Source organism: Pleurodeles waltl, chromosome 7, assembly GCF_031143425.1.
Source record: "Pleurodeles waltl isolate 20211129_DDA chromosome 7, aPleWal1.hap1.20221129, whole genome shotgun sequence".
Classification (NCBI taxonomy): Eukaryota; Metazoa; Chordata; class Amphibia; order Caudata; family Salamandridae; genus Pleurodeles; species Pleurodeles waltl.
The window spans coordinates 765,202,514-765,230,345 of record NC_090446.1 but is presented as its reverse complement, the minus strand read 5'-3'; the positions used below and the strand labels follow the sequence as shown (position 1 = coordinate 765,230,345).

At 43.7% G+C, this 27,832-nt stretch overlaps 1 protein-coding gene across 1 annotated transcript in view; it reads left to right on the top strand.

The window, feature by feature from the left end:
- SEC24A (SEC24 homolog A, COPII coat complex component) overlaps positions 1-27,832 on the top strand; it is a 446,244-nt gene that overhangs the window by 172,010 nt on the left and 246,402 nt on the right. Inside the window, exons 6-7 of the mRNA XM_069199250.1 lie at positions 1,317-1,501; positions 26,840-26,942. Of these exons, the coding sequence (XP_069055351.1) occupies positions 1,317-1,501; positions 26,840-26,942 (288 nt within the window). The remainder of the gene's footprint in view (positions 1-1,316; positions 1,502-26,839; positions 26,943-27,832) is intronic.

Here is a 27,832-nt window from a genome sequence, read left to right as displayed (position 1 = left end):
TTCACATGTGAGCGTGCACATATTAGGAATTCAATTCTGCCATGACATAATTGTGACTTGCATCAATAGCCCGAATGGACGATTATTAAGTAGCTTTGTGAAACTGATTAAAGTAATAATTGACAATTAGGCCTCTTTAAACTGTACTTTTTAAGAAATTCAAAGGAACATATTCTAATTTTTTAATGAAATTACAAATTTTTCCCCCAAAATTAGGGTTATTCTTATCTCTACATTATAAAGTTTTAATTAATTATAATTAAAAAAAATTATACAGTCACATTTGAGATAGTTTTGGCAATCTGTTTCTATTCGATGCTAGGCATACATCTGGAACTAGACACAATCACCTCATGGTTTTGGCAATATATTAGTTTCTATTTGATGCTAGGCATACACCTGGAACTAGACACAATCACTTTATGGTTTGGTTTGAATATTGAAACTTAGTGATATTTATATATATTGCCTGTGCTGGTTATACTATCAACAGAAGCGTGAAGGCTTATGATAAGTAGGCAATGGAAGTCTGAGAATCCTCAGAATTTTACAAGCTGTTAAATTTTTTTTTGGGTAGAATGGAGCTGGCACTAGGTATGCACTATCAAAAGTGCCCCAAAATATGTTTATGACATGGACCTGGGAGAAATGGGTATAAATTATTACCAACGTCTATGAGGAAAAAGGCCTCAGGTTGCGGGTAAGTGGTAGCTAACCCATAATTTGGTAGATGTGCTGGGACTCAGTCCCAGCAAATTATGTTTCTAACATCAGGCCAACAACATGCATAAGGTAACACTTTTAGATGAGACGGAAAAGCAATAGTTTATGGTGAAAGGTTCTACCCTCTAATGTTAACTGAAACAAAAGTTTTCCAAAGGTGCCCAGTGAGACAGATTTATTTATTTCCCTTTCTTAAATTCTAGAATAACAAGAAGTAATAAGGATTGGTGTTTTATCAATAAGAATCCGAGTCTTGTCGGTCAAGTCAAAAAAGTTTAAAGAAAAAAAAAATTCTTCAGGGTAACCGATTTCTGTTTCCCGTTTTTACTGTTGAACACGTTGAAACAGAGTAAATGGACATTGTATAAATCAGTATCCGACAATAATTGTTTATTATCCTAACAGTATGCTGTCATATTATCAGTTCAAGGATTATAACAAGTGTTGCATGTGTTAAGTCAGTCACTGACATTACAAGCCATGTTAACTAAGTACTATGTTGAAAGCCAGTAGGTCTTGTAATGTAAATACCTATTGTTGGCAGCAATCCTTGCAACAATAACATTCCATTGTGACGTTCTGTTTTTTACTAGTCATCAATGGGTCCTAATCAGTTGGCTTCACCATTGGGTGGACTGAGTCTTCAACAGAGCCAACAGCCAGAAGGTCTACGACCAGTAAACCTACTACAGGAAAGAAATATGCTTCCTCCGAACCCTGTGCAACCTCCTGTTCCTAACCTGCATGAAGACATCCAGAAGCTGAATTGTAGCCCAGAGTAAGACATATACACGTTTTCTGAAGAGATAAAATGGACATTGTATTTTGTTGTATAGCACTTGTGTTTCTTCTAATGAATTATCAAAAAGCTACAGTGTACATCAGAAAAGAGATAGTATCCAGAACTATTGGTGCTAGACCTGTACCATGTGTTTGACTTTTTCTTTTATTGTTAATATAAATTTAGCAGTACCAAAGGAGAAAGAGAACAGCCATTACTGATTGCATTATGTGAGCAACATTTAGACCTTTTCTTGAATGTGTGCCATGGTATTAGATTTCTAGTTACTGCTAATTTTTAAAAATGTATGGTTGGTGAGCCTTAACTTACACAAGTGTTGCTTCTGCTGATGTGGTATTCACATTTTTAATATGCACAGCAAATTATATTATTATGTTGGTAGGCATGGGAGATATGGCCTGGCAAGATGGTCGCGCACACACTTTGTGCCCTGTCTCCCTGGGGCCCTCATCATAATCCAACAGGATCCTGTTGCCAGCGCTGAATGAGCGCCACCCCAGCTCCCCCAAACTGCAAAAATAGCTCTGACAAGAACACTTGAGATTAAAGGGTAGGAACTATGCAGCTGATACTGGGTCGAAACTCCAAAATGATGACCTCTGCTCTGTGTGACCTACAGACCAAGCGTGAGTTTTGAGGCTTTGGCAAGTTGGGAGGTGAAGTGAGTATTGAGGAAAAAGTGAGGAGGCCACAGGCTTGCCCCTGTGACCATGGATGTAGTAGGGGCTGAAGGCAACCGGGTATGCTAAGCCAGTGGGCAGCGTGGTGAAAATATATGTTGAAGGCACACACATCACGGAGATCCCAATGAGTATGTGGACTGCAGCTGAGTGTACCTTCCCAGAGGTCTGAGTCTTTTGTTCTGTGCAGGTGTGCCTTTTCCCTCTGCGATGGTGGTTGAGCCGGAGTAGAGCTGGCTGGTAGACGCTACCTGCAAGGACTTGCTGGACCTATTTTGAATGGAAACTGGGTAGAGCTACAGATAGGAGGCTTGCAAGTGACCTGGTACATGCACCGAGTGCCTCTTGGTTGTTGAGGGATCACACCAAGAAGAGCTGCAAGCAGACAGAAATGAGCACCCTGTTGGAGGCTGGATAACCTTGCAGCACAGGGGTGGTGTGACCAGCAGATACTGAAAGCATGGGTTGATATAAAATCCAGATCATAAACAATCTGGCTCATAGTCAGACAACACGAGCTGGGGGGACCCTTAGCATGCCCAAGAAGAGCAACAGAGTGGACCCCTCATAAACAGGGCCACTAAGAGAAAAATGTCAGAATAAAGCCACAGCCGGATATTTGATGGTGCAAAGCCGATAAAGGGGCCGATTGGAAACTGTTCAGCAGTAAGGACACTCCCCAAAAGTGGTTGGCAAGTATAAGGAGAGACAAGTCCTGAAAGGCATCACAACAAAAAAGATTTGAGCAATATGTAGAAGGGAACACAAATATGGGTCACAAATGGATACGGAAAGCTCCCGGGTTAGGCAGACCTCACCGACCCTTTGGCCGCTCAGAATCTGGCTGCCATTTTAAAATCCAGACCACCTCAGAGCGAACCTCTGCACCATCAGTTAAATATCACTGGAGGATGAGAAATCACTCAGCACTCTGGCAACAGAAGTGCTTGCTCTGGGAAATGAGGTTTACTCCTCACTCAACGTTCGCAACTCCTGAACAATATGCATGGAAAAGATATTGAGACCAAATCCAAATTTGTGGGGTTTCCAGAACATACAGTGAGAGATGGTGTGGAAAATTGCTTAACACATTGGATTAGGACTGCACTGCAAACCTAATAGCGCTCTTTGCCATCCAGAGAACACAGAGCACTGGCTCCTCAGCCAACTCTAGGGCTCCTTATAGCCTGGCTCCTCAACTACCATGATCGGCACATCAGCCTTCAACGGGTCAGACTTGAGGAGCATATTAGCTATGAAGCCAGGGTCATCGAACTTTCCCTGATTATACCCAGAAGATGCATAAACAGATTCCATCCTCCATTGAAGTACAGCAGAAATTGAGTCATGAACTTTAAATACATGTTCTAGTTTCTGGCCAAATTGAAAATATTACATAATGGAAGATCACATTTTTTCACTAGCCCAGAGGAATTGTAGGAAAAGCTGGAGACTGGAGATACGGCAGCGCCGAAATTGCCCCCCCCTGCTGACACCAATGATCATGTTAACGCCTTTGATCATGTAAAGGCCTTCATGGGTCAATCAGACAACTGAAGATCACAGAGGTCCGCACAAAAAGATACAAGAGTGGCGGTCCAACAAGATAGAACTCAGGGGCATGTGCAGCGTCAAAAGCGCATGCAAAAGAGCAGTGGCCAACAATTGTCTGAGACAAGCTCAGGAAATGCACCAGTTTAGACAGAGCACAATAGCCAGTTAAGAGTGGCGACTATATCCAGCCAGATGAACACTCAAACACAAGCTGAACAGACTGTGGTTGGGGGGTGGGGGGGGTGGGGAGTGAGAAGGGGGGGGGAGGGGGGGAGTGAGAAGGGTGGGTGCACACTGCATTTCACATGGTGTCCACAGGGGTGCACACGAGGTTTCTTGCGTAACCTGGTCACTTGCTGGGGTTGAGGATGTCACTACATTTCTTTCTGAATAAATTACATATGGAGCGCCAGACCAGGCTACTAAAAATCTCTGATACAGAGTTCTGAGCACCATTTGAAGAGGAGGATGGGGTGTGGGTGGAAAGGGTTTTAGTGTGGTAGAAGTAGAGTAGCTGAAATGGTTACTGGAGATAACGGGTAGCGGATACTTGGACACTAGTCTAGAACGCTAAGGATTCAAGTCTGTTCGTCAGTCCCACTTAGGTGGCCACCAATTAGAATAACAGTTTTCTGCACATAAGTTGATTAGTCATGGGATATGATTCGATTTTAGTTAAACATAGGTGTGTAACTGCACAGGCTCTAGGCTAGCCTGTGAGCAGAGATGGTGAACAGACACAAGTTGTTTTGATGTTTCAGTGTTTTCCCAGGGTGCTGGGCAATAAAATCCCATGGCCGAAAAGAATTCACAAGACCACATGATGACTGTACTCAGAATAAAGAGATATGTAGCACAGTAGAGACAAAGGGAGGACAATCACACTATCTTAGAAGTAGAAGAGTAAACATTCTGGACTTGCCCTGGCAATTGACAGTAATTCCTGTGGGGACCAGTATGAGCGGGAAAGTGAAAATACTGATATGGAATTTTCAGGCCTTAATGGATTTATAAAGACAGAGTTCACACATTCTCAAGCACCATTCCATCCAGGTGACATTTCTCGAGGAGACCTGTCTAAAAGAAGAAGTTCCAGTTTTCCTACTCCACATTTACAGCTTAATAAGCAATGGGGGAGGGGACTATCATCTGGAACGTACTCAAGGTCCTTTCCTTCAGCTCCATGTCTCTCTGACAGTTGTGTAGGTAAGGTTTATCGTAAAATACAGTCTCCTGGACAGGGTAGAAATGTGTCTAGTGAACATATATTTATTGGACAAGGATTACAAGGCCCACTTCCTGGACACTCTGTGACCTAATAACACATTAGATTGATCTTGCTTTGTTATGGGCATGTGAAATTGATGGTCACATTGAAATGCGTATGCATAGAACCCAGGATGACAGACACACTGACAAAGGTCATGGCAGATGTTGAGTGTGTGAACATCTAGAGAGTATGCCTTCCAACTCTGAGTTTACATCCTACTCCACCATCCATGGCACCTACAGTAGGCTGGATTGGGTTTTGGTATCATAAGGTCTTGGTGATCAAACTTCAGACAACACGATACCTCAATAGATTCCCCCTGATCACTTACCCCCCTTGATTAAGTATACCACTGGGTGGACACGAAGCAACACCAATACTCTGCGCTTACACCAGAGACCCAAATGTTTGACGGGAACTGGAAATCGTTTTTGACCCACATTAAGAACTTAACTGGGTGTCAGCTGAAACACAGGTAAAGAGGTTAACATTGGGAGGTATTAAAAAGCAGTCTTCCGGTGAGAGAATGCTGTGATCAAGATAATTGGCACCGCTATACACTTAGTTACACCTGTCCCAGCAAGAGAAAAGGGTGAAACTCTTGCAAAAACTGATATCAGACTATCAGTCCAGCAGATTAATCCTCCTTCAATCAAAACTCAACGTGGAAGAATCTTGAATTTCTTAGACCAATTTACCCCTAAAGACTGCAGACAAAAACTACATAGAGGGTGACAAAGCGGGGAGACTTTTGGCTTGGTTATTACAGAGGCGAAAGACCTCTTCCACCTATATTGCCTTTGAGTAGACATGACGCTACTAAGGCAGACACACATATCGGTATCAATTACACCCTCTCACCTAACCTAGCTGATGTCTTCAAACAACCGTACAGGTCTCAGGCTAGATCAGTGTCTACATTTCTGGAATAAACTAGAAACCATAGGCTCACAGATAAGCAAGCAGAAGAATTAAAAGCTTTAGTCCAGGGAAAGCAGAGGGGTAGGTTGCTAGAGGTGGATAGTTTCCTCCTCAATTGTATCAGCTATTCCAAGCAGAGCACTCAGAAAGGCTCCTCGAGGTTTATAATGAGGCCTCATCACTGGGACGAATACCAGCCACTGAGAGACACTGTTGTACTCATGATGCTTGAACGGAAAAGAGACCCCAGTGATAAATACGCCTGTTAGACCCATAGCTATACGACCGTGGCAAATAGGTTGCTCTGTGTGATGAACCACCTGGTACATATAGACCAATGTGGCTTCATTTCTGGGTGCAGTTCTCTAATAAATCTCAGACACTTAATCATGTGCTGCATGCCGTAGTAGTTTGAGGTGGAGGGAGTGGTTGTGGCATTCAGTATTGAGAACATGTTTCATATGCTTGATAGGTATTACTTGGTGCTGTACTTGAGAAAGTGAGCATAGGCCCCAACTTCCGGAACTGGGTTAAAATATTATAAACCAATCCCCTGACTAGAGTAAGTCTGGGAGTCTTTGTGTTGGGTAAAAGGACCATCAAGAGGTGCACCAGACAGGACTGCCCCTTTTCTCCACTAGTTTGCCCTTGTGCCAAAGCCCCTGTCAGTAAGACAAGATATCATCACGGAATGGGTGATTATCATATGCAGTATGTCAGTATGCAGATGACACTTTTCTGTATCTGAGACAGCCCCAATTGCCTATCCCTAGACTGTTGCATGAGCTACGCCAGTTCGGAAAGGTGTCCAGGCTGCAGATTAAAAAAATCTGTGGTATTCCCCCTTGCGAATCAAGCCCAGCAGCACCTCCCAGACTTGGGGCTGAGTTGGGAGAAGGACAAGTTTGGATGTCTGGAATCCAGGTCACACATACAGCATATAAACACTAGTCCTACAATAGAGAAAGAGTACTTCTGGACCTAACGGCACCATTGTGATTTTGGAACACCCTCCCACTCACTATTGCGGATATAACACTCCTTCCACAATGCTTATACGTTCTACAGAACTCCTTGTACACAATAACTAAATCCACATCTAAAGAACTAGATAGCATTCTGGGCTCATTAGGATGGGCGGCAAGTACAGAAAAACTGCAAACTGTGAGAAGAGAAGAAAACAAAGAGGAATGCCTTGTACTGCCCTACTTGAAATACTATCTGGTGACACATTTGAAGAAAACTTTGCCCACTGTTGAAATGGTACCGAAGTCACCCATATTCTCAATATCTTTAACCCCTTCGCTGCCAGGCCTTTTCCCCCTCCTGTGCCAGGCCTTTTTTTGCCTATTTGGGGCAGTTCGCGCTTAGGCCCTCATAACTTTTTGTCCACATAAGCTAACCAAACCAAAATTGCGTCCTTTTTTTCCAACATCCTAGGGATTCTAGAGGTACCCAGACTTTGTGGGTTCCCCTGAAGGAGGCCAAGAAATTAGCCAAAATACAGTGAAAATTTCGTTTTTTTCCAAAAAAAAATGAAAAAGTGGCTGCAGAAGAAGGCTTGTGGTTTTTCCCCTGAAAATGGCATCAACAAAGGGTTTGCGGTGCTAAACTCCGCAGCTTCCCAGCTTTCAGGAACAGGCAGACTTGAATCAGAAAACCCAATTTTTCAACACAATTTTGGCATTTTACTGGCACATACCCCATTTTTGCAATTTTTTGTGCTTTCAGCCTCCTTCCAGTCAATGACAGAAATGGGCATGAAACCAATGCTGGATCCCAGAAACCTAAACATTTCTGAAAAGTAGACAAAATTCTGAATTCAGCAAGGGGTCATTTGTGTAGATCCTACAAGGGTTTCCTACAGAAAATAACAACTGAAAAAGAATAATATTGAAATTGAGGTGAAAATAACATACATTTTTCTCTACGTTTTACTCTGGAACTTTTCCCTGCAATGTCAGATTATCGGAAGCAATATACCGTTACGTCTGCTGGTCTCCTCTGGTTGCGGGGATATATAGGGCTTGTAGGTTCATCAAGAACCCGAGGAACCCACAGCCAATAAATGAGCTGCACCCTGCAGTGCGTTTTCATTCTATACCGGGTATACAGCAATTCATTTGCTGAAATATAAAGAGTGAAAAATAGCTATCAAGACAACCTTTGTTTTTCCAAAAAGGGCACAAGATAAGGTGTTGAGGAGCAGTGGTTATTTGCACATCTCTGAATTCCGGGGTGACCATACTAGCATGTGAATTACAGGGCATTTCTCAAATAGATGTCTTTTTTACACATTCTCCTATATTTTGAAGGAAAAAATGTAGAGAAAGACAAGGGGCAATAACACTTGTTTTGCTAATCTATGTTCCCCCAAGTCTCCCGATAGAAATGATACCTCACTTGTGTGGGTAGGCCTAGCGCCCGCGACAGGAAGCGCCCCAAAGCGCAACGTGGACACATGCAATTTTTTTTAAAGAAAACAGAGGTGTATTTTGCAAAGTGCCTACCTGTAGGTTTTGGCCTCTAGCTCAGCCGGCACCTAGGGAAACCTACCAAACCTGTGCATTTCTGAAAACTAGAGACTTAGGGGAATCCAAGATGGGGTGACTTGTGGGGCTCGGACCAGGTTCTGTTACCCAGAATCCTTTGCAAACCTCAAAATTTGGCTAACAAAACACATGTTCCTCACATTTCTGTGTCAGAAAGTTCTGGAATCTGAGAGGAGCCACAAATTTCCTTCCACCCAGTGTTCCCCCAAGTCTCCCAATAAAAATGATACCTCACTTGTGTGGGTAGGCCTAGCGTCCGCGACAGGAAGCGCCCCAAAGCGCAACGTGGACACATCAAAATTTTTGAAAGAAAAAAAGAGGTGTTTTTTGCAAAGTGCCTACCTGTACATTTTGGTCTCTAGCTCAGCCGGCTCCTAGGGAAACCTACCAAGCCTGTGCATTTCTGAAAACTAGAGACCTAGGGGAATCCAAGATGGGGTGACTTGTGGGGCTCGGACCAGGTTCTGTTACCCAGAATCCTTTGCAAACCTCAAAATTTGGCTAAAAAAACACATGTTCCTCACATTTCTGTGGCAGAAAGTTCTGGAATCTGAGAGGAGCCACAAATTTCCTTCCACCCAGCATTCCCCCAAGTCTCCCGATAAAAATGATACCTCACTTGTGTGGGTAGGACTAGCGCCCACGAAAGGAAATGGCCCAAAACACAACGTGGACACATCAAATTTTTTCATAGAAAACAGTGCCTACCTGTGGATTTTGGCCTGTAGCTCAGCCGGCACCTGGGGAAACCGGGGAAACCTAGCAAACCAGCGTATTTAAAAAAAAAAAATAAACCCAGGAGAGTCCAAGATGGAGTGACTTGTGGGGCTCTGACCAGGTTATGTTACCCAGAATCCTTTGCAAACATCAAAATTCGGCCAAAAAAACACTTTTTCCTCTCATTTCGGTGACAGAAAGTTCTGGAATCTGAGAGGAGCCCCAAATTTCCTTCCACCCAGCGTTCCCCTAAGTCTCTCGATAAAAATGGTACCTCACTTCTGTGGGTAGGCCTAGCGCCCACGAAAGGAAATGGCCCAAAACACAACATATTTTTTCACAGAAAACAGAGGTGTTTTTTGCAAAGTGCCTACCTGTGGAGTTTGGCCTCTAGCTCAGCCGGCCCCAGGGGGGGCAGAAATGCCCTAAAATAAATTCCCCCCCCCCCCTCTCCAGGAGCGACCCTTGCCTACGGGGTCGCTCCCCCTGCGTGACATTGGCGCCAAAAAACAAATCCCCGGTGCCTAGTGGTTTCTGCCCCCTTGGGGGCAGATTGACCTAAAATCGACCAATCTGCCCCCAAGGGGGGCAGAAATGGTCTAAATACAATTTGCCCCCCAGGGGAGCGACCCTTGCCTGATGGGTCGCTCCCCATCTCTAAAAAAAAAAAAAAAACAAACAAAAAAAAAAAAAAAAAAAAAAAAATTTGCCCTGGCGCCTAGAGGTTTCTGCCCCTCCCTGCAGGCAGATCGGCCTAATAATAGGCCGATCTGCCCCCAGAGGGGGCAGAAATGGCCTAAAATAAATTTACCAGGAGAACTGTACCTTGCTGAAGAATTCATCACCCTTTAAGAGTCATGTAGGGCACATGAGTTAGGCCAAGCACAGTTTCAACAATATGCTAAGCTGAGAAATACTGGCAGAGAAATATGGACTGGCTTCCCGGCCACTGTGGAGACTTCCTCCACATTCGAGGTTCTGGTGGAGGCCTCTCATGGTCAAAAGCTGGTTTTGTGTCTATAAAAAAAACCCTGTATCAATTGGGAATGGTCCTAAGATCAGGCCTAGAGAGCATGTAATGCCAGATTTAAATTGTAACATTTAAGTACTCCAGTATTGGAACTTGCATAGATTCACATGCTTGAATCATTCCATGTCGCCGAGATGGGAGTCCCCAGGTACGTATACAAACACTACGTTTAAATAGAGCTAAACCTAAAGGCCCTAGGCCCATGAGTTTAGTGTTCTATCAGAATCATTTTGAAAAAAAGGACTAAAGTTGAGAGCCCACCAATCGGACAACACCACCTTCTAGTTCCCTCCTGAGATAAGCTCCAGTCCCTCTACGGCACATCGTGCTAGGGAGTCTCCTCTGAGCTCTGCTCAGGTTTTCTCTCTTTTTGAAATTTCAGTAGACTTTTGTCACATTTCTGAATTATTCTAAAGGTCAAACCTTTAGGCTTTCCAACTGCACCTTAACAGACAGCTGCCATCCTGTCTGACAAGAGAAGAAGAGTCTCTTCAGACCCTCTAAAACTTGTGGTGAAAAGAGGTTACACTCTGAGCACCTACAATAGAAATGTATTTACTGCCTCTACCCGGATCATTCAGCCAAGGACTGCAGGGTATGTTGTAAATTTTCCACCAAAACCTTAAAGGACAGGGAAGGAAGGCTGCTGATTTGGCTGCAAAAACTTAAATCCAGAAAACACTCAGTTTCAGGCTCTGATAGTGAGGAATCCTCCTCATCTTTCAGGTTATCTCAAAAGTGAGACCTATCCCAAAGTACTAGATCCTCATCAGAACAGCCTAATATCGCCTACAAAAAGACCAATACAGGGTCTTACAAAAGGCACAGCCCTGATACATCTCCTCATAGAACCACCTCTCTCATCTAAAGAGAGGGTAGAACGTCCTACATCTATTGAAGGGCTAAAACAATTAGCCTCTGAGCCTCCTACACCACCTACTAAGGTAACACATACCTTCAAGAAACCTTCCTCAGCTCCACCCGTTGACAAGCCGTCTGTGAGGAACCCCACCAGCTTCACCGTTGCCGAGACCTATAACAACTTCACCACCATTGACAGCAGCGACGATGAGTACCCCACCATTGACGAGAGCAGCATCGTTGTCGCCACCCAAGACCTACACAACTCCATCGCCGACGAAGCTGGCGGTAACTATTTACTCGTAGTCCAAGTCTGCCTCATTTCCGACGATGACATCATCGATGGTGTCAGCACTAAGCCGTCGACTGTAAAGCTCTATCCATCATTGTTGACGACAGGTACCCCACAGACGAGTACAATTCAATCTATACTGCTGACTATGCCAGCTTCCACCCTGTTGTCAACCTAGTTAACGACCCCGTCGACGAGTGAAAAAAGACTAAAAAGGCAAGAAATTATAGTTAATCCTAGAACACACTTCCCCTAGTAAGGTAACTCCCCTCATACCAGCCCACCTACTAGAAGGGGATGACGACTGATTGATGGACAATATGGCACAGCACATAACCCTCTCAATTAAATGTCAAATATCAGGATGATGAAGAATATTATGATTATGACCCACAATGTTTCACCTCCCAGGAACAGCTATGCCATAGGTGTGTATACCAAGCTCCTTGATCGCTGATCTACAGGTTATGATGGCAGATTATAGAAGGAGATTCCAGCCCACCAAAGAAGCGCACCTCATCCAACCACACTGGTCAGATCCCCAGCATCTCAGCCAACCACCGACTTTAGAGGCCTACATCCTTACCTCTGACAGTTCATACACCAGCAATAGCTTTGCTCCATGGCAAAGACACTTCTGATGAGGACCATGAGTAAGGTCAACTGCACGATGATTATACGGAATGGGACCACTACGTAATTCCCACTCCATCATCTCCCTTGCCTGTGAAAGTGAATTCCCCTTGAGGATATTGGAGGCTTTTATAATTTATTAGAAAGAGCTGCCAAAACATTTGCACTCCAGATGGATTGTTTTTTATATGGCTTTAACCTCTTAGCTGCTGGGCCCTTTTTTGGCTATTTGGGGTAGTTCGCGCTTAGGCCTTCATAACATTTTGTCCACATAAGCTATCCACGCCAAATTTGCGTCCTTTTTTTCCAACATCCAAGGGATTCTAATGGTACCCAGAGTTTGTGGTTTCTCCTGGAGGAGACCAAGAAATTAGCCAAAATACAGTGAAAATTTCGTTTTTTAAAAAAAAAAATGGAAAAAAGGGCTGCCGAAGAAGGCTTGTGGTTTTTCCCTGAAAATGGCATCAACAATGGGTTTCTGGTGCTAAAATCACCATCTTCCCACCTTTCAGGAACTGGCAGACTTGAATCAGAAAAACACATTTTTCAACACAATTTTGGCATTTTATTGGAACATTCCCCATTTTCACTATTTTTGGTGCTTTCAGCCTCCTTCCAGATAGTGACAGGAATGGGTGTGAAACCAATGCCGGAAAGCTAAACATTTCTGAAAAGTAGACAAAATTCTGAATTCAGCAAGGGGTCATTTGTGTAGATCCTACAAGGTTTTCCTACAGAAAATAACAGCTGAAATAAAAAAATATTGAAAGTGAGCTGAAAGAAAACAGCCATTTTTCTCCACGTTTTACTCTGTATCTTTTTCCTGCAATGTCAGATTTTTTTAAAGCAATATACCGTTACGTGTGCTGGACTCTTCCGGTTGCGAGGATATATAGGGCTTGTAGGTTCATCAAGATCCCTGGGTACCCAGAGCCAATAAATGAGCTGCACCTTGCAGTTGGCTTTCATTCTATACCGGGTATACAGCAATTTATTTGCTGAAATATATAGAGTGAAAAATAGGTATCAAGCAAACCTTTGTATTTCCGAAATGGGCATAAGATAAGGTGTTGAGAAGCAGTGGTTATTTGCACATCTCTGAATTCCGGGGTGCACATGTGAATTACAGGCCATTTCTCAAATAGACGTCTTTTTTACACACTGTCTTACATTTGGAAGGAAAAAATGTAGAGAAAGACAAGGGGCAATAACACTTGTTTTGCTATTCTGTGTTCCCACAAGTCTCCCGATAAAAATGGTACCTCACTTGCGCGGGTAGGCCTAATGCTCGCGACAGGAAACGCAACATGAACACATCACATTTTTACATTAAAATCTGACGTGTTTTTTGCAAAGTGCCTAGCTGTAGATTTTGGCCTCTAGCTCAGCCAGCACCTAGGGAAACCTAGCAAACCTTGGCATTTTTGAAAACTAGACACCTAGGGGAATCCAAGATGAGGTGACTTGTGGTGCTCTGACCAGGTTCTGTTACCCAGAATCATTTGCAAACCTCAAAATTTGGCTAAAAAAAACACATTTTCCTCCCATTTCGGCGACAAAGTTCTGGAATCTGAGAGGAGCCACCCAGCGTTCCCCCAAGTCTCCCGATAAAAATGGTACCTCACTTGCATGGTTAGGCCAGCGCCCACAAATGGAAATGGCCCAAAACACAACGTGGACACATCACATTTTTTCACAGAAAACAGAGGTGTTTTTTACAAAGTGCCTACCTGTGGATTTTGGCCTCTAGCTCAGCCGGCACCTGGGGAAACCTAGCAAACCAGCGCATTTTTGAAAACTAGAGACCTAGGGGAATCCAGGATGGGGTGACTTGTGGGGCTTTGACCAGGTTCTGTTATCCAGAATCCTTTGCAAACCTCAAACTTTGGCTAAAAAAAACAAATTTTCCTCACATTTCGGTGACAGAAAGTTCTGGAATCTGAGAGGAGCCACAAATTTCCTTCCACCCAGCGTTCCCCCAAGTCTCCCGATAAAAATGGTACCTCACTTGTGTGGGTAGGCCTGGTGCCTGCGACAGGAATAGATCACACAACGGTCAATGTTGGTCCTTACATGAGGCAGCTGTTGACCCTGGGGTGATCCATTCCTTGACGCAGGCACTAGGTGTAGGCACTCAAGTGGGGTAGGGTTTTTATCAGAACAGGTGAGGAATCACTGGGTAGTAGGAATTTTGTGGATCCCAGCATATTCCTGTAGTTTGTGTGACAGAAATGCGAGAAAAATAGAGTTTTTATTCAACATTTCAGCTTTGCAGGGTATTCTGGGTAAGAAAACTTTGGGGAATCCACACAAGTCACACCTGTGTGGACTCCCCCGAATGTCTAGTTTCCAGAAATGTTTGTGTTTAGTGTGTTTCTCTATATGGCTGCCGAACCCAGGACCAAAAACACAGGTGCCTGATTTACAAAACCAGTTTGTTTTGCGATAGATAATTTTGATGTCTCCACAATACGATTTGGGCTGGGGAATTTGGGGCTGAACTAAATTGGGGAGCTCCCAAGAGAGCACTCTCTCTCTCTCTCTCTCTCTCTCTGCTTGCCGCCGCATTCACCTGCTCTCTGGGTTGGGCTAACCCACTGTTACCCCGTTGCACAGACTGTGCTTGCGAAAAGCCAGCAGGACTGTCCTCATCACCTCCCTCATAATTTACTGGAAGAGGAGTTATCGAATGGGACTCCGACGACTGAAAAATCACTCCGAGTCTGCGCCATTGTCCTACCCCTCAGATGCTGTTTCAGTATCTGATGTCTCAATATCTGATCCTATGTCAGAGCTGTCCTCTATAACCCGAGTGACGGCAGCAGTCATCCATCAAGATGCCATCTCTGCTATTGGCTAAACTGTTTCTCTAAAACACTAGCCTACGTAGACAGTCATAAAATCGATGGTGTGTGTGAGATACGTGCAACAGTAGAGGCCACCTTACCTGCGCTTCTTCCCTCAATCAGCACATTCTTTCAAGACACTCAAAAAAACACCTGGTCACATACCATTCGTCACAGTCTTTAGCACCTCCTGCGCCCAGTCCAACAATCATTATTGGTGCTCCCACTCCCTCCTCCTCGGATTCCCTCATTACCACCCAGCAAAAGTACCCTTCACCTCTCCATAGCCGCCCTCCACCCCGCAGATACATTTCATTTGTATTATAGCACAGGTAATGGCTGACTTTACTAATGTACTCAGCTATTTACATAAAATACAGATTTGCTCTTTGCAGTAGGCATATAAACCTTCTGCGCTTCTTTATGGCACTAAAACTGCCACTAGACAAGTCTGACCCTTTTGTAGCAGAAACATAATCACAATACCTACTTGACTTTTTTATTGCTGCCTAAAAGCTACAGTTGAAAAGCGTCAGTTGAAGTATGTGCATTGCTTTGAAGATGCAAGCTGCAACTGCAAGACAACTGGTGGCAAATCTCTCTCTCTCTATAGATAGAGATAGAGAGCGAGATAGAGAGCGAGATAGAGAGCGAGAGAGAGAGCGAGAGAGAGAGCGAGAGAGAGAGCGAGAGAGAGAGCGAGAGAGAGAGCGAGAGCGAGAGAGAGAGCGAGAGAGAGAGCGCGAGAGAGAGCGAGAGAGAGAGCGCGAGAGAGAGCGCGCGAGAGAGAGCGCGAGAGAGAGCGCGAGAGAGAGCGCGAGAGAGAGCGCGAGAGAGAGCGCGAGAGAGAGCGCGAGAGAGAGCGCGAGAGAGAGCGCGAGAGAGAGCGAGATAGAGCGAGATAGAGAGAGAGAGAGAGATGTCTCTCTATATATATATATGTGTTCGATGGCATGTGTAGCTGCAGATACACATGCTTTGCACATCCCGCCATCTAGTGTTGGGCTCGGAGTGTTACAAGTTGTTTTTCTTCGAAGAAGTCTTTTCGAGTCACGAGATCGAGGGACTCCTCCCCTTTCGGCTCCATTGCGCATGGGCGTCGACTCCATCTTAGATTGTTTTCTTTCCGCCATCGGGTTCGGACGTGTTCCTTTTCGCTCCACGCTTCGGTTCGGAAAGTTTGTGAAAATCTTGGAAAATTCGACGGTATTGTTTGCGTTCGGTATCGGGTTAGTTACAACAGATCGACACCAAATTTGGAAGAGCTCCGGTGGCCCTTCGGGGTTTTCGATTCTCCGGCGGGGCCTGGTCAGCCTGACCACGTGTGTCTTCAAGGATAATGGAACGGACCCCATTCCGCTTCTGCCCGGAATGTCACAACAAGTATCCTTATACAGATCAGCATCTGGTCTGTAATTTGTCTGTCTCCAGAACACAAGGAGGATACTTGTGAGGCCTGTCGAGCATTTCGGTCCAGAAAGACTTTAAGGGACCGAAGAGCAAGAAGACTACAGATGGCGTCGGTGCCGACAGGACAAAAACAGATGGAAGAAGAAGAGGAAGCCTTCTCCATCGAGGATTCGGACTCGGAAGAGGTTGAACCTGAACAGACGCTGAAAACCGTGAGTAAGACGTCGATGCACAAAACTCACGCAAAGACCATAAAAGCCCAGGGGACGCCACCGCCGGCAGGCCATGGCTTAACCGGAAAAATAGGTGACCGAGCATCGGCACCGAAAAAGGGCATGCATGTGTCAAAGTCATCCGACTCCGGTCGAGATACCGGCACAGAGCAGACTCGACCCCGGGTCAGAGCAATCTCGGGACCGAGAGAGCGGCACCGAGGCAAGTCGGCACCGAGATAACACGACGCCGAAGAGCAAAAAAGTGGCGTCGGAGCCGAAAAAGACAGCCGAAAAGGTTTCGGTACCGAAACATCCGGCCTCGGAACCGAAAACAAGTTCCTACACAGGGGAACAAGGCCTGTCCTCACAAATGCAAAGACATAGATTTGGACAGGAACTAGAGTCAATGGAGCCAGATTACACACAAAGAAGGCTCCACATCCAAAAAACAGGGAAGATCAGTACTCTCCCTCCGGTTCGGATGAAACGAAAACTTGCCTTCCAAGAGAAAGACAATCAGCCACAGGCAAAGGTGGCTAAACAAGTAACCCCGCCACCATCTCCACAACGCTCTCCACAGCCATCACCGGTAGCCACTCCACCAATGATGCAATCCCCAACTCATACAGGGATGAGTCAGGATGATCCAGACGCGTGGGATCTTTATGATGCGCCAGTGTCAGATAACAGTCCCGACTGTTATCCAGCCAGACCGTCCCCACCTGAGGACTCTACCGCCTACACACAGGTGGTGTCAAGGGCAGCGACGTTTCATAATGTTAGCCTGCATACAGAGCCAATTGAAGACGACTTTCTATTTAACACACTGTCGGTCACACATAGCCAGTACCAGAGCCTCCCCATGCTACCTGGAATGCTAAAACACTCCAAACAAGTGTTTGAAGAGCCTGTCAAAGGAAGGGCAATAACTCCAAGGGTGGAGAAAAAATATAAACCGCCACCAACAGACCCTGTGTACATCACACAGCAGTTAACACCAGACTCTGTGGTAGTAGGTGCAGCACGCAAGAGGGCGAACTCACACACCTCAGGAGACGCACCACCTCCAGATAAGGAGAGTCGTAAGTTCGATGCGGCTGGGAAAAGAGTGGCGGCACAAGCAGCCAACCAATGGCGCATTGCCAATTCACAAGCCTTGTTGGCGAGATATGACAGGGCTCATTTGGACGAAATGCAACATTTTATAGAACATTTGCCCAAGGAGTTTAAAAAAAGAGCGCAACAAGTGGTAGAGGAAGGACAGTGTATCTCGAACAATCAGATACGGTCAGCAATGGATGCAGCAGACACAGCTGCTAGGACTGTCAATACAGCAATAACAATAAGGAGAAATGCATGGCTGCGTACATCTGGATTCAAGCCGGAAATACAACAAGCCGTGCTGAATATGCCATTTAACGGACAGCAGTTGTTTGGGCCGGAGGTGGACACTGCTATTGAGAAACTTAAAAAAGACACTGATATGGCCAAAGCCATGGGTGCACTCTACTCCCCACAGAGCAGAGGCACTTTTCGAAAATCACAATTTCAAGGGGGGTTTCGAGGACAAAGCACTGAACCCACAACCTCACAAACTAGGACCACTTATCAGAGCCAATACCAGCGGGGAACTTTTTGGGGACAATATAGAGGGGGACAATTCCCAAAGAACAGAGGGAAGTTCCAAAGTCCCAAAACTCCACAAAATAAACAGTGACTTACATGTCACAAATCCCCAACACACAACACCAGTGGGGGGGAGACTAACCAAGTTCTACAAAAATTGGGAGGAAATAACAACAGACACGTGGGTCCTAGCCATTATCCAGCATGGTTATTGCATGGAATTTCTAGAATTCCCTCTAAATGTCCCACCGAAAACACGCAACATGTCAAAACAACACATAGATCTTCTACAACTAGAAGTTCAGGCGTTGTTGCAAAAAGATGCAATAGAGTTAGTACCAATTCATCAGAGAGGAAGAGGAGTCTACTCACTGTACTTTCTCATACCCCAAAAAGACAAAACTCTAAGACCTATATTAGATCTCAGAACATTAAATATCTACATCAAATCAGATCACTTTCACATGGTGACACTGCAGGACGTAATCCCATTGCTCAAACAACAAGATTACATGACAACATTAGACCTAAAGGATGCGTACTTCCATATACCGATACATCCTTCACACAGAAAGTACTTAAGGTTTGTATTCCAAGGGGTACATTACCAATTCAAAGTGTTGCCATTCGGGATAACAACTGCGCCAAGAGTTTTTACAAAATGCCTGGCAGTAGTGGCTGCTCATATCAGAAGACAGCAAATACATGTGTTCCCGTACCTAGACGATTGGTTAATAAAAACCAACACGCTAGAACGGTGCTCACAACACACAAAGTATGTCATAGAAACCCTTCACAAACTAGGTTTCTCACTCAACTACAACAAGTCACACCTTCAGCCGTGTCAAGTACAACAATACTTAGGAGCAACAATCAACACAACAAAAGGGATTGCCACTCCAAGTCCACAAAGGGTACAAGCATTTCACAATGTAATACAGGCCATGCACCCAAAACAAAAGGTACAGGTCAAAATAGTGATGAAACTAATAGGCATGATGTCTTCATGTATAGCCATTGTCCCAAACGCAAGATTGCACATGCGGCCCTTACAACAATGCCTAGCATCACAATGGTCACAGGTACAGGGTCAACTTCAAGATCTAGTGTTGATAGACCGCCAAACATACACCTCGCTTCAATGGTGGAACACTATAAATTTAAACAAAGGGCGGCCTTTCCAAGACCCAGTGTCTCAATACGTAATAACAACGGATGCCTCCATGATAGGGTGGGGAGCACACCTCAACCAACACAGCATCCAAGGACAATGGGACCCTCAACAGAGACAGTTTCACATAAATCACTTAGAATTACTGGCAGTATTCCTAGCGTTGAAAGCTTTTCAACCGATAATAACACACAAACACATTCTTGTCAAAACAGACAACATGACAACGATGTATTATCTGAACAAACAGGGAGGAACACACTCAACACAGTTGTGTCTCCTGGCACAGAAAATTTGGCATTGGGCGATTCACAACCACATTCGCCTAATAGCGCAGTTCATTCCAGGAATTCAGAACCAGTTAGTAGACAATCTCTCTCGGGATCACCAACAGATCCACGAATGGGAGTTTCAACCCCAAATACTAAACACTTACTTCCAAAGATGGGGAACACCACAAATAGATCTATTTGCAACAAAAGAAAACGCAAATGCCAAAACTTCGCATCCAGATACCCACAGGATCAGTCTCAGGGCAATGCGTTATGGATGAGTTGGTCAGGGATATTTGCATACGCTTTTCCCCCTCTCCCACTCCTTCCATATCTGGTAAACAAATTGAGTCAAAACAAACTCAAACTCATACTAATAGCACCAACTTGGGCAAGACAACCTTGGTACACAACACTACAAGACCTCTCAGTTGTGCCTCATGTCAAACTGCCAAACAGACCAGATCTGTTAACTCAACACAAACAACAGATCAGACACCCAAATCCAGCATCACTGAATCTAGCAATTTGGCTCCTGAAATCTTAGAATTCGGACATCTAGACCTTTCACATGAATGTATGGAGGTCATAAAACAAGCTAGAAAACCTACAACAAGACATTGCTATGCAAATAAATGGAAACGATTTGTTTATTACTGCCATAATAATCAAATTCAACCCTTACATGCATCTGCAAAAGACATCTTAAGCTACTTACTGCACTTACAAAAGTCAAAGCTAGCTTTTTAATCCATTAAAATACATCTCACCGCAATTTCAGCTTATCTGCAAATTACGCATTCGACTTCACTCTTTAGGATCCCAGTCATAAAGGCTTTTATGGAGGGCCTAAAAAGAATTATACCACCAAGAACACCACCAGTTCCTTCGTGGAACCTCAACATTGTCTTAACACGGCTCATGGGTCCACCGTTTGAACCCATGCACAATATATACAATATTTAACATGGAAAGTTGCGTTTCTCATTGCCATCACATCTCTAAGAAGAGTAAGTGAAATACAGGCATTTACCATACAAGAACCCTTTATTCATATACACAAGCATAAAGTAGTTTTACGAACAAATCCAAGGTTCTTACCAAAAGTCATATCACCGTTTCACTTAAATCAAACTGTAGAACTACCAGTGTTCTTTCCAGAACCAGATTCTGTAGCTGAAAGAGCACTACATACATTAGACATCAAAAGAGCTTTAATGTACTACATTGATAGAACAAAACAAATACGGAAAACAGAACAACTGTTCGTTGCTTTTCAAAAACCTCATACAGGGAATCCAATATCCAAACAAGGCATTGCCAGATGGATAGTTAAATGTATTTAAACGTGTTATCTCAAAGCCAAAAGAGAACTGCCTATAACACCAAAGGCACATTCAACTAGGAAGAAAGGTGCTACTATGGCCTTTCTAGGAAACATTCCAATGACTGAAATATGTAAGGCAGCCACATGGTCTACGCCTCATACGTTTACCAAACATTACTGCGTGGATGTGTTAACAACACAACAAGCCACAGTAGGACAAGCAGTACTACGAACTTTATTTCAAACAACTTCAACTCCTACAGGCTGAGCCACCGCTTTTGGGGAGATAACTGCTTACTAGTCTATGCAAAGCATGTGTATCTGCAGCTACACATGCCATCGAACGGAAAATGTCACTTACCCAGTGTACATCTGTTCGTGGCATGAGACGCTGCAGATTCACATGCGCCCACCCGCCTCCCCGGGAGCCTGTAGCCATTTCGAAGTTGATCTTGAACATTTGTAAATTTGTAAATATATCACTTTAAACCACATTATGTACATACATATTTACTCCATTGCATGGGCACTATTACTTTAATACACAACTCCTACCTCACCCTATGCGGGGAAAACAATCTAAGATGGAGTCGACGCCCATGCGCAATGGAGCCGAAAGGGGAGGAGTCCCTCGATCTCGTGACTCAAAAAGACTTCTTCGAAGAAAAACAACTTGTAACACTCTGAGCCCAACACTAGATGGCAGGATGTGCAAAGCATGTGAATCTGCAGCGTCTCATGCCACGAACAGATGTACACTGGGTAAATGACATTTTCCATATAGATCTCTCTCTCTCTCTCTCTCTATATATATATATATATATATATATATATATATATATATATATATATATATATCTATAGGGCCTAAGGTGCCTGGGCGAAGGAGATGCCCACCCTCCTGGGTGAGCAGGCACGGGAAACACGCTGAGGGTCTGCTGGGAGGGCTAGCTTCCGTGTCTCCCGGGGAATAAAAAAAATAATAAATAAATCCTCAGGTGCGACGCACCCGAGGATTTATTAACCCCCTCCCTGATGTCGGCCCCTGGTCATGACCCGCACCAGGGAGGTAGTGCCCGCATCCAAAGGGTTAAAGAACCATTCCAAAAGAGTGTGTGCTCCATACCTATGGGTAGTCATAATGTGACGAAGGTTTGAAAGTCATGCAAAATCCAGCAACAGTCACTGCTGTGCTTCCGCCTTGATAAGAAACATAAATCCCCAGAAGATGCTCTGGCCTGCCTAACTAGTCATCCACATCCATGTTCAGTTATGGCTCAAGTGGCTCAAAGATCCAAAAACCCCAACACCCCAATTTTGGTGAAGAGCGAAAACGGTTAGACAATACTGGCAAGCGCTTTTCATCAATGTCAAGTCTGTCAAGGCAGCTAACTCTCTAGCGATACTAGGTAGATATGAGATGCAGTTATGGGCTGACATTGCCCCATACATTGATCAGCTACCAGAGAAAACCAAACTGAAAGGAATAAAGATCTTGCAAGGAGGGGAGAGGTCACCCACAGAAATTATCGACTATGCAGTGGATATTGCCACCACCGCTTTTCGACAGCTTGCTGGGGCCATGGTGCTTAGGAGACAGGGCTGGTCGAAGGCCATGTCCCTTCGCCCGGAAGTGCAGAATAAGATCTTAGATCTGCCCTTTGACGGACAAGCTTTGTTTGGGAAACATGTGGATGAAGCCTTCCAAGCAAATAAATCCGATACAGAAACGGCCAATTCACTGGGTACACTACAATTCAGAAAGTCTTCTTTTTGTGGTACCAGATGACATGGGATGCCTTCATTCAGGGGCTTTCAACAGTACAGATACGCTTTGTGCACGCCCACCTCCCAACAATTTCGTCCCCAGTACCATCGAAGACAACTGCCACCAGCAGGGTATGGCAGACCTGCCCAAAGGGGACGACCGGCTCATCAAGGAAAGGAATCGGCTCCCGAACAATAATCTCCCCAAGGCTCCAGTTACCCCCTCCCTTCACGCTTCAGACTACAGGGGCAAGATTTCTTCATTTCTCCAGCAGTGGCAAACCGTAACATAAGACCAGTGGGTCTTGTACCTGATATAATTCAGACACACTTTAGAGTTTGTCCTGAAGCCACCTCACAACCCTCCTCACAAATCTATTCCCAAATATCTCTATGAACTCAAATTAGAAGTCAACAAGATGATTCTAAAAGGGGCGATAGAGAAAGTTACACCTTCACAGCGGCGGAAAGGATTTTACTCCAGATTTTTCCTCATTTGCAAAAAAATGAAGGACTGAAGACCTATCCTCTATCTAAGAGACTTAAACATCCATCTGAAGAAACAATCATTCCAAATGATAACTCTTCGAGAAATCCGCCTTTGCTTAAACCATGGAGATTTTTTCACCCCAGATCTGCAGTACACATTTTCATATCCCAATCCACCCTTCCCAGAGACACTTCCTCAGGTTCACGGTAGCTGGCAACCACTTCCAATTTCTAGTTCTGCCATTCTGACTGAAATCAGCCCCCAGAATATTTACCAAGTGCCTAGTACCTGTGGTGTCATTCTTAAGAAAAAACAAAAAACAAAACACCAAGTCTTTCCATATTTGGGCGATTGGCTGGTCAAGTCAAAGTCCTTCCAAGCAGCACAGAAGTCAGCAAAAAAGTGCATTTCTCTACTTAACAACTTGAGCATAACCATCAATTGGAAAAAGTTAAATCCTCAACCCTCTCGGATTATAACTTTCTTTGGGGGGCAAACCTAGACGCTGCATCCAATATAGCCTGCCCAACAACAGAGAGGCAGCAGCAACAAATTGCCTTGGCAAAATCAATTCAGAAAAGAAAATACATTTCCGGACGCCATTACAAGTCGTTTTTAGGGACGATGTCTTCAACCTCCAATCGATCCAAGCCACAGGAGGCTTCGACGATCAGGTTAAGATCTCCACCCATGGTCAAAGCTCTGACTTGGTGGACTCAGAAGGAAAATCTATGAATCAGCCTCTCCTTCCTACCTCAACCATCTCTATGGGTCATCACTACCGATGCTTCACTAGAAGGATCAGTAGCATTCCTAAAAGACCTACAGATCAGGTACAAGTGGCAAACACCTCTTCAGAGTTTACATATAAACCTCCTAGAGCTAAAAGCAGTTCATCTAGCCTTGCAAGCCTTTCTTCCAGGCTTACCAACTCAGAGGTCTGGATAAGAACAGACAGTACTACCACAATGCATTACCTCAACAATGCGGGGGGGGTACAAGGTCGCTTCACCTCTCCCGAAAAGCACAAGAGGTTTGGAAATGGCCCGTAGCGCATGGGGTGCATCTTCGAGCAGAACATGTCCCAGGGATGCAAAACAAGATAGCGGAGACACTAAGCAGATTAAAATCAGTCTGTCAAGAGTGGGGACTGGATCAATGGATATTAGACCACATATTCTCCAATCTCGACCTCTTTGCCATCCCTTCAAACCACAATTGCTGATGCTACACAAGTTGGCTTCACCATCACGGATCATGGGGGAATGCATTTTTGATGGCATTGTGCAGAAACTTTGTTTACGCCTTTCCTCCCATTCCCCTGATACCAGTGGTTCTCACCAAGATGAAAATCGAACCCTGCACACTGGTCCTAATGGCACCAACATGGCCTGCCAACAGCTTCTCCTGTTATCAGTGAAACCTCACATCCCCTTGAAAAATCTCTCCTTGTTTCCTGACCATGAACAAGGATCAAGTCTTGCATCCTAATCCGGAATTCCTGCACTTATCAGCATGGCTCCTGAGCACAATGAGTTTGCACATCTAAACATCCCTCCAGAACGCAGGGATATTCTCTCCAGGGCCACAGCTTTCTGCACTAATAAAACGTACTCCTGTAAGTGGAAGAGGTTCTGTTTATAGTATCAGCAACGACAGATACATTCCATATCGTCCTCACCTGATCAAATATTTCCCTACCTATTACATCTAGCGCGTTTGGGCCTAGCTCATGCCTCAGACACTGTTCACCTGGCTGTCATCTCGTCTTTTAAACACTAGCAGGAACACACCTTCCTTGTGGTCCTCGAGACTCATCAAACAATTTCTGAAGTGACTCTTTAAAGTCTTTCCACCATTCAGCCAAACCTGCTTCATGGCATCTCAATGTAGTCCATGCGCAGCTCATGAAACAACCATTTAAGCTGATTCACAGGATCACTTTAAAATTTCTTTCATGGAAAGAAACTCTCGTAGTGGCGCTCTCATCAGCCAGTCAAGTCAGTGACATTCAAACCCTGGCTATTCAGGAACCGTTAAAATTGACAAGGGTGCATCTCAGGACTTAGAGAATTAGGTGAAACTGATGAGCACGCTAGCACAGTCACCCAGTAGAGTAGAACTAGTAGCAAGGTAGTGACAGATGAGTAAAAATAGTTAGGTCACGTATTGAATTTTAACACTATAAGCGCGCACTCCTTTTCCGCTAGAAAAGCAACAAAACAACTAAAACCCCCATGAGGATGTGAGGTGCCCTCTATAATTGTGTATGATACTCAAATGCTGTTAGAATACTGTATAATCAAGTGTGTTTTTTAATAAATAAATGGGTCGTAATTTGTCTCCTAATGTTCTGTGTGTTGCCCAGGTTATTTTTCTTTTTCAGGTTTAAGAAGTTAATACTTACTTCAATCCTATATTACGAAAACAATTAAATAGATTGTTTAACAAAAACATTTGGTAGACATGTCATGCTCAGAAGTTAGCTGTGGGCATTTACTAAGTGTATGAATCTTGTGATAGGATGAATTTCACCTGAATCTCATAATGTTTAACGTTTTGTGTGTTTCTCTTCTCAGATAAAAATGATATTAGGAAAACTACAAGTAACGTGGCCCTGTATGCCGTCTGGCTACAGATAGCAATTGATTGTATTTTGCAAGCTATCTTGAGATCCATATAGGGCCATGGGAGATAATGGATGGATAGTCTGTCCCATTGACCTTAGTTATTTCTTTGATGAATTGAACACAATTTTCTGTCATAATAAGCACAAAAATGTGTCCCTCCTCATTGGTGCTTCCATCTTAAGATGCAACAACATTTTATATCATATTCATGTGATCCTCCTGGTATACTGTAGATAAAGTGCTTTTTTTAAAGAGGGCGGGAAGAAGAACATCCTTTTGTTTTCAATAATATTAATATTCATGCATTGTTGTAGAACTCCACTGTTAACATCCACGAAAGAAATGGGTTTTGAATAGGTAATTTTATAGTCCCAAAGTTAAACATAAGAGCTCTGTGTACTTGTCAATCATGCTTCTAAAGTGAATCATCATTATCTTGGCCCGTTTGTGTCCCAGCTATGCCAGGGATTTCAAGGAGATTTGGAAAAGCTTTGCATGTAGTTAAGACGTTTGATGTTATATCTGTACCGTGTTGTTGGCTCCTGAAAAAGGATAGTTTGCTTTAAAGATAAATACAGATCTACCCATTGCTAATCGGTTCATTCATAAATTGTTATGCAAGGGAAGCAATGACATTTAGAAGAAAAAAAATAATAATAATAATGTACAAGGCATATAACTCGTTTATCTTTTTTAAACCACAGCAGGGAGAGAGCTGATTTTAAAACTGAAGAGAGAAAGTGATAACTTGTTGAAGGAAAACATTTTTTTTGTTTTTAATCATTTGGAATGCTCTCATTTTACTGAGCCTTGTAAACAGGTGCTTACTCGGTCACTCACTTTTACTATGTTTAGAGCAATTCATTTGCCATGAATAATCTACCATTTGGATTTCCATTCGATAGCTTCTGTAACCTTGCTACAACTGTACAGTTTTCATATTAAAAGTTGTGGCATACGTGTTCTGATCAGATTGTTTTAATAAAAGACAATAAAGTATCTTTAGTTTGTGATTTTAAAGTTATCTTTGTTTACACCTTCTTCATGCAGGTTGTTCCGCTCTACCCTGACAAACATACCGCAAACCCAGGCTTTATTGAACAAAGCTAAGCTCCCCATGGGACTTTTGATTCATCCCTTCAAAGACTTGTCGGTACGAGACATAACATATGTGGAATAATTTCGAATTTATACTAAACTTGTTCCTTTTACAGTGAGTAAAAAAAGAAAAGAAAAATTGCAGAGTTGTGTTTATGAAACATTCTCCATGGTCTTTCTGTCCAGTCAAGCCCATGGAGTTGAAGTGCTGTATTTGAAAATGTGTTTGCCGAAAGGTGACTTGTGACTAATACGAGGGAATGTTTGCTTCTCACTATCAAAAAGTGGTATTGTTCAGTTTTCTCTGAAGCTTGGTGATATACTCAGCATTTGTTATAAGCATAAGCCTTCTTCATCCATTATTACATTCTATGACCAAACACACAAAATGAGTAGCTGCAGTGCAGTTGGTCAATCTGTTGCAAATTCTCCTTAATAAACGCCTCGAGGCAGATTCACCTGTTATCTAACGTGTTGATTATGGTTGGATATCTATACAGGTCTGCTAAATAATGTGTAGCACAGAAAAAAGCATTCAAAGAAAGTTCTCAGGAGTTCGCCAATAAGTTTAAGACTGCAAAAGTTTACAAGATGTGAAAGCGCTTGTTTGTAATCTGTATTTAAAGGCAGGAAAGAAGATTTTGAGTAAGATCTAGTCTAGCCAGACGAATTGCAACTAGTCAGCAGTGGGCTAGTAAGACCAGCATGCAACACATTGCCATCATTTAGCCAGACATTGATGGTAGTGCGCAACACTGTGGTTTACTTACTCCTGAATACTTCTTCGCTGGAATGATGATTTAATTTTGGTCCTTAACGTGCTAATACCTTTTTAAAAAATTCTTATCACGCCAAAAAACAGCAGGCACTTTCCCTGCAAATGACACAGGTAACAGCTTTCAAGCAGCAACATAAAACCAATTTCAGGCTTATTGCGTCTAAACA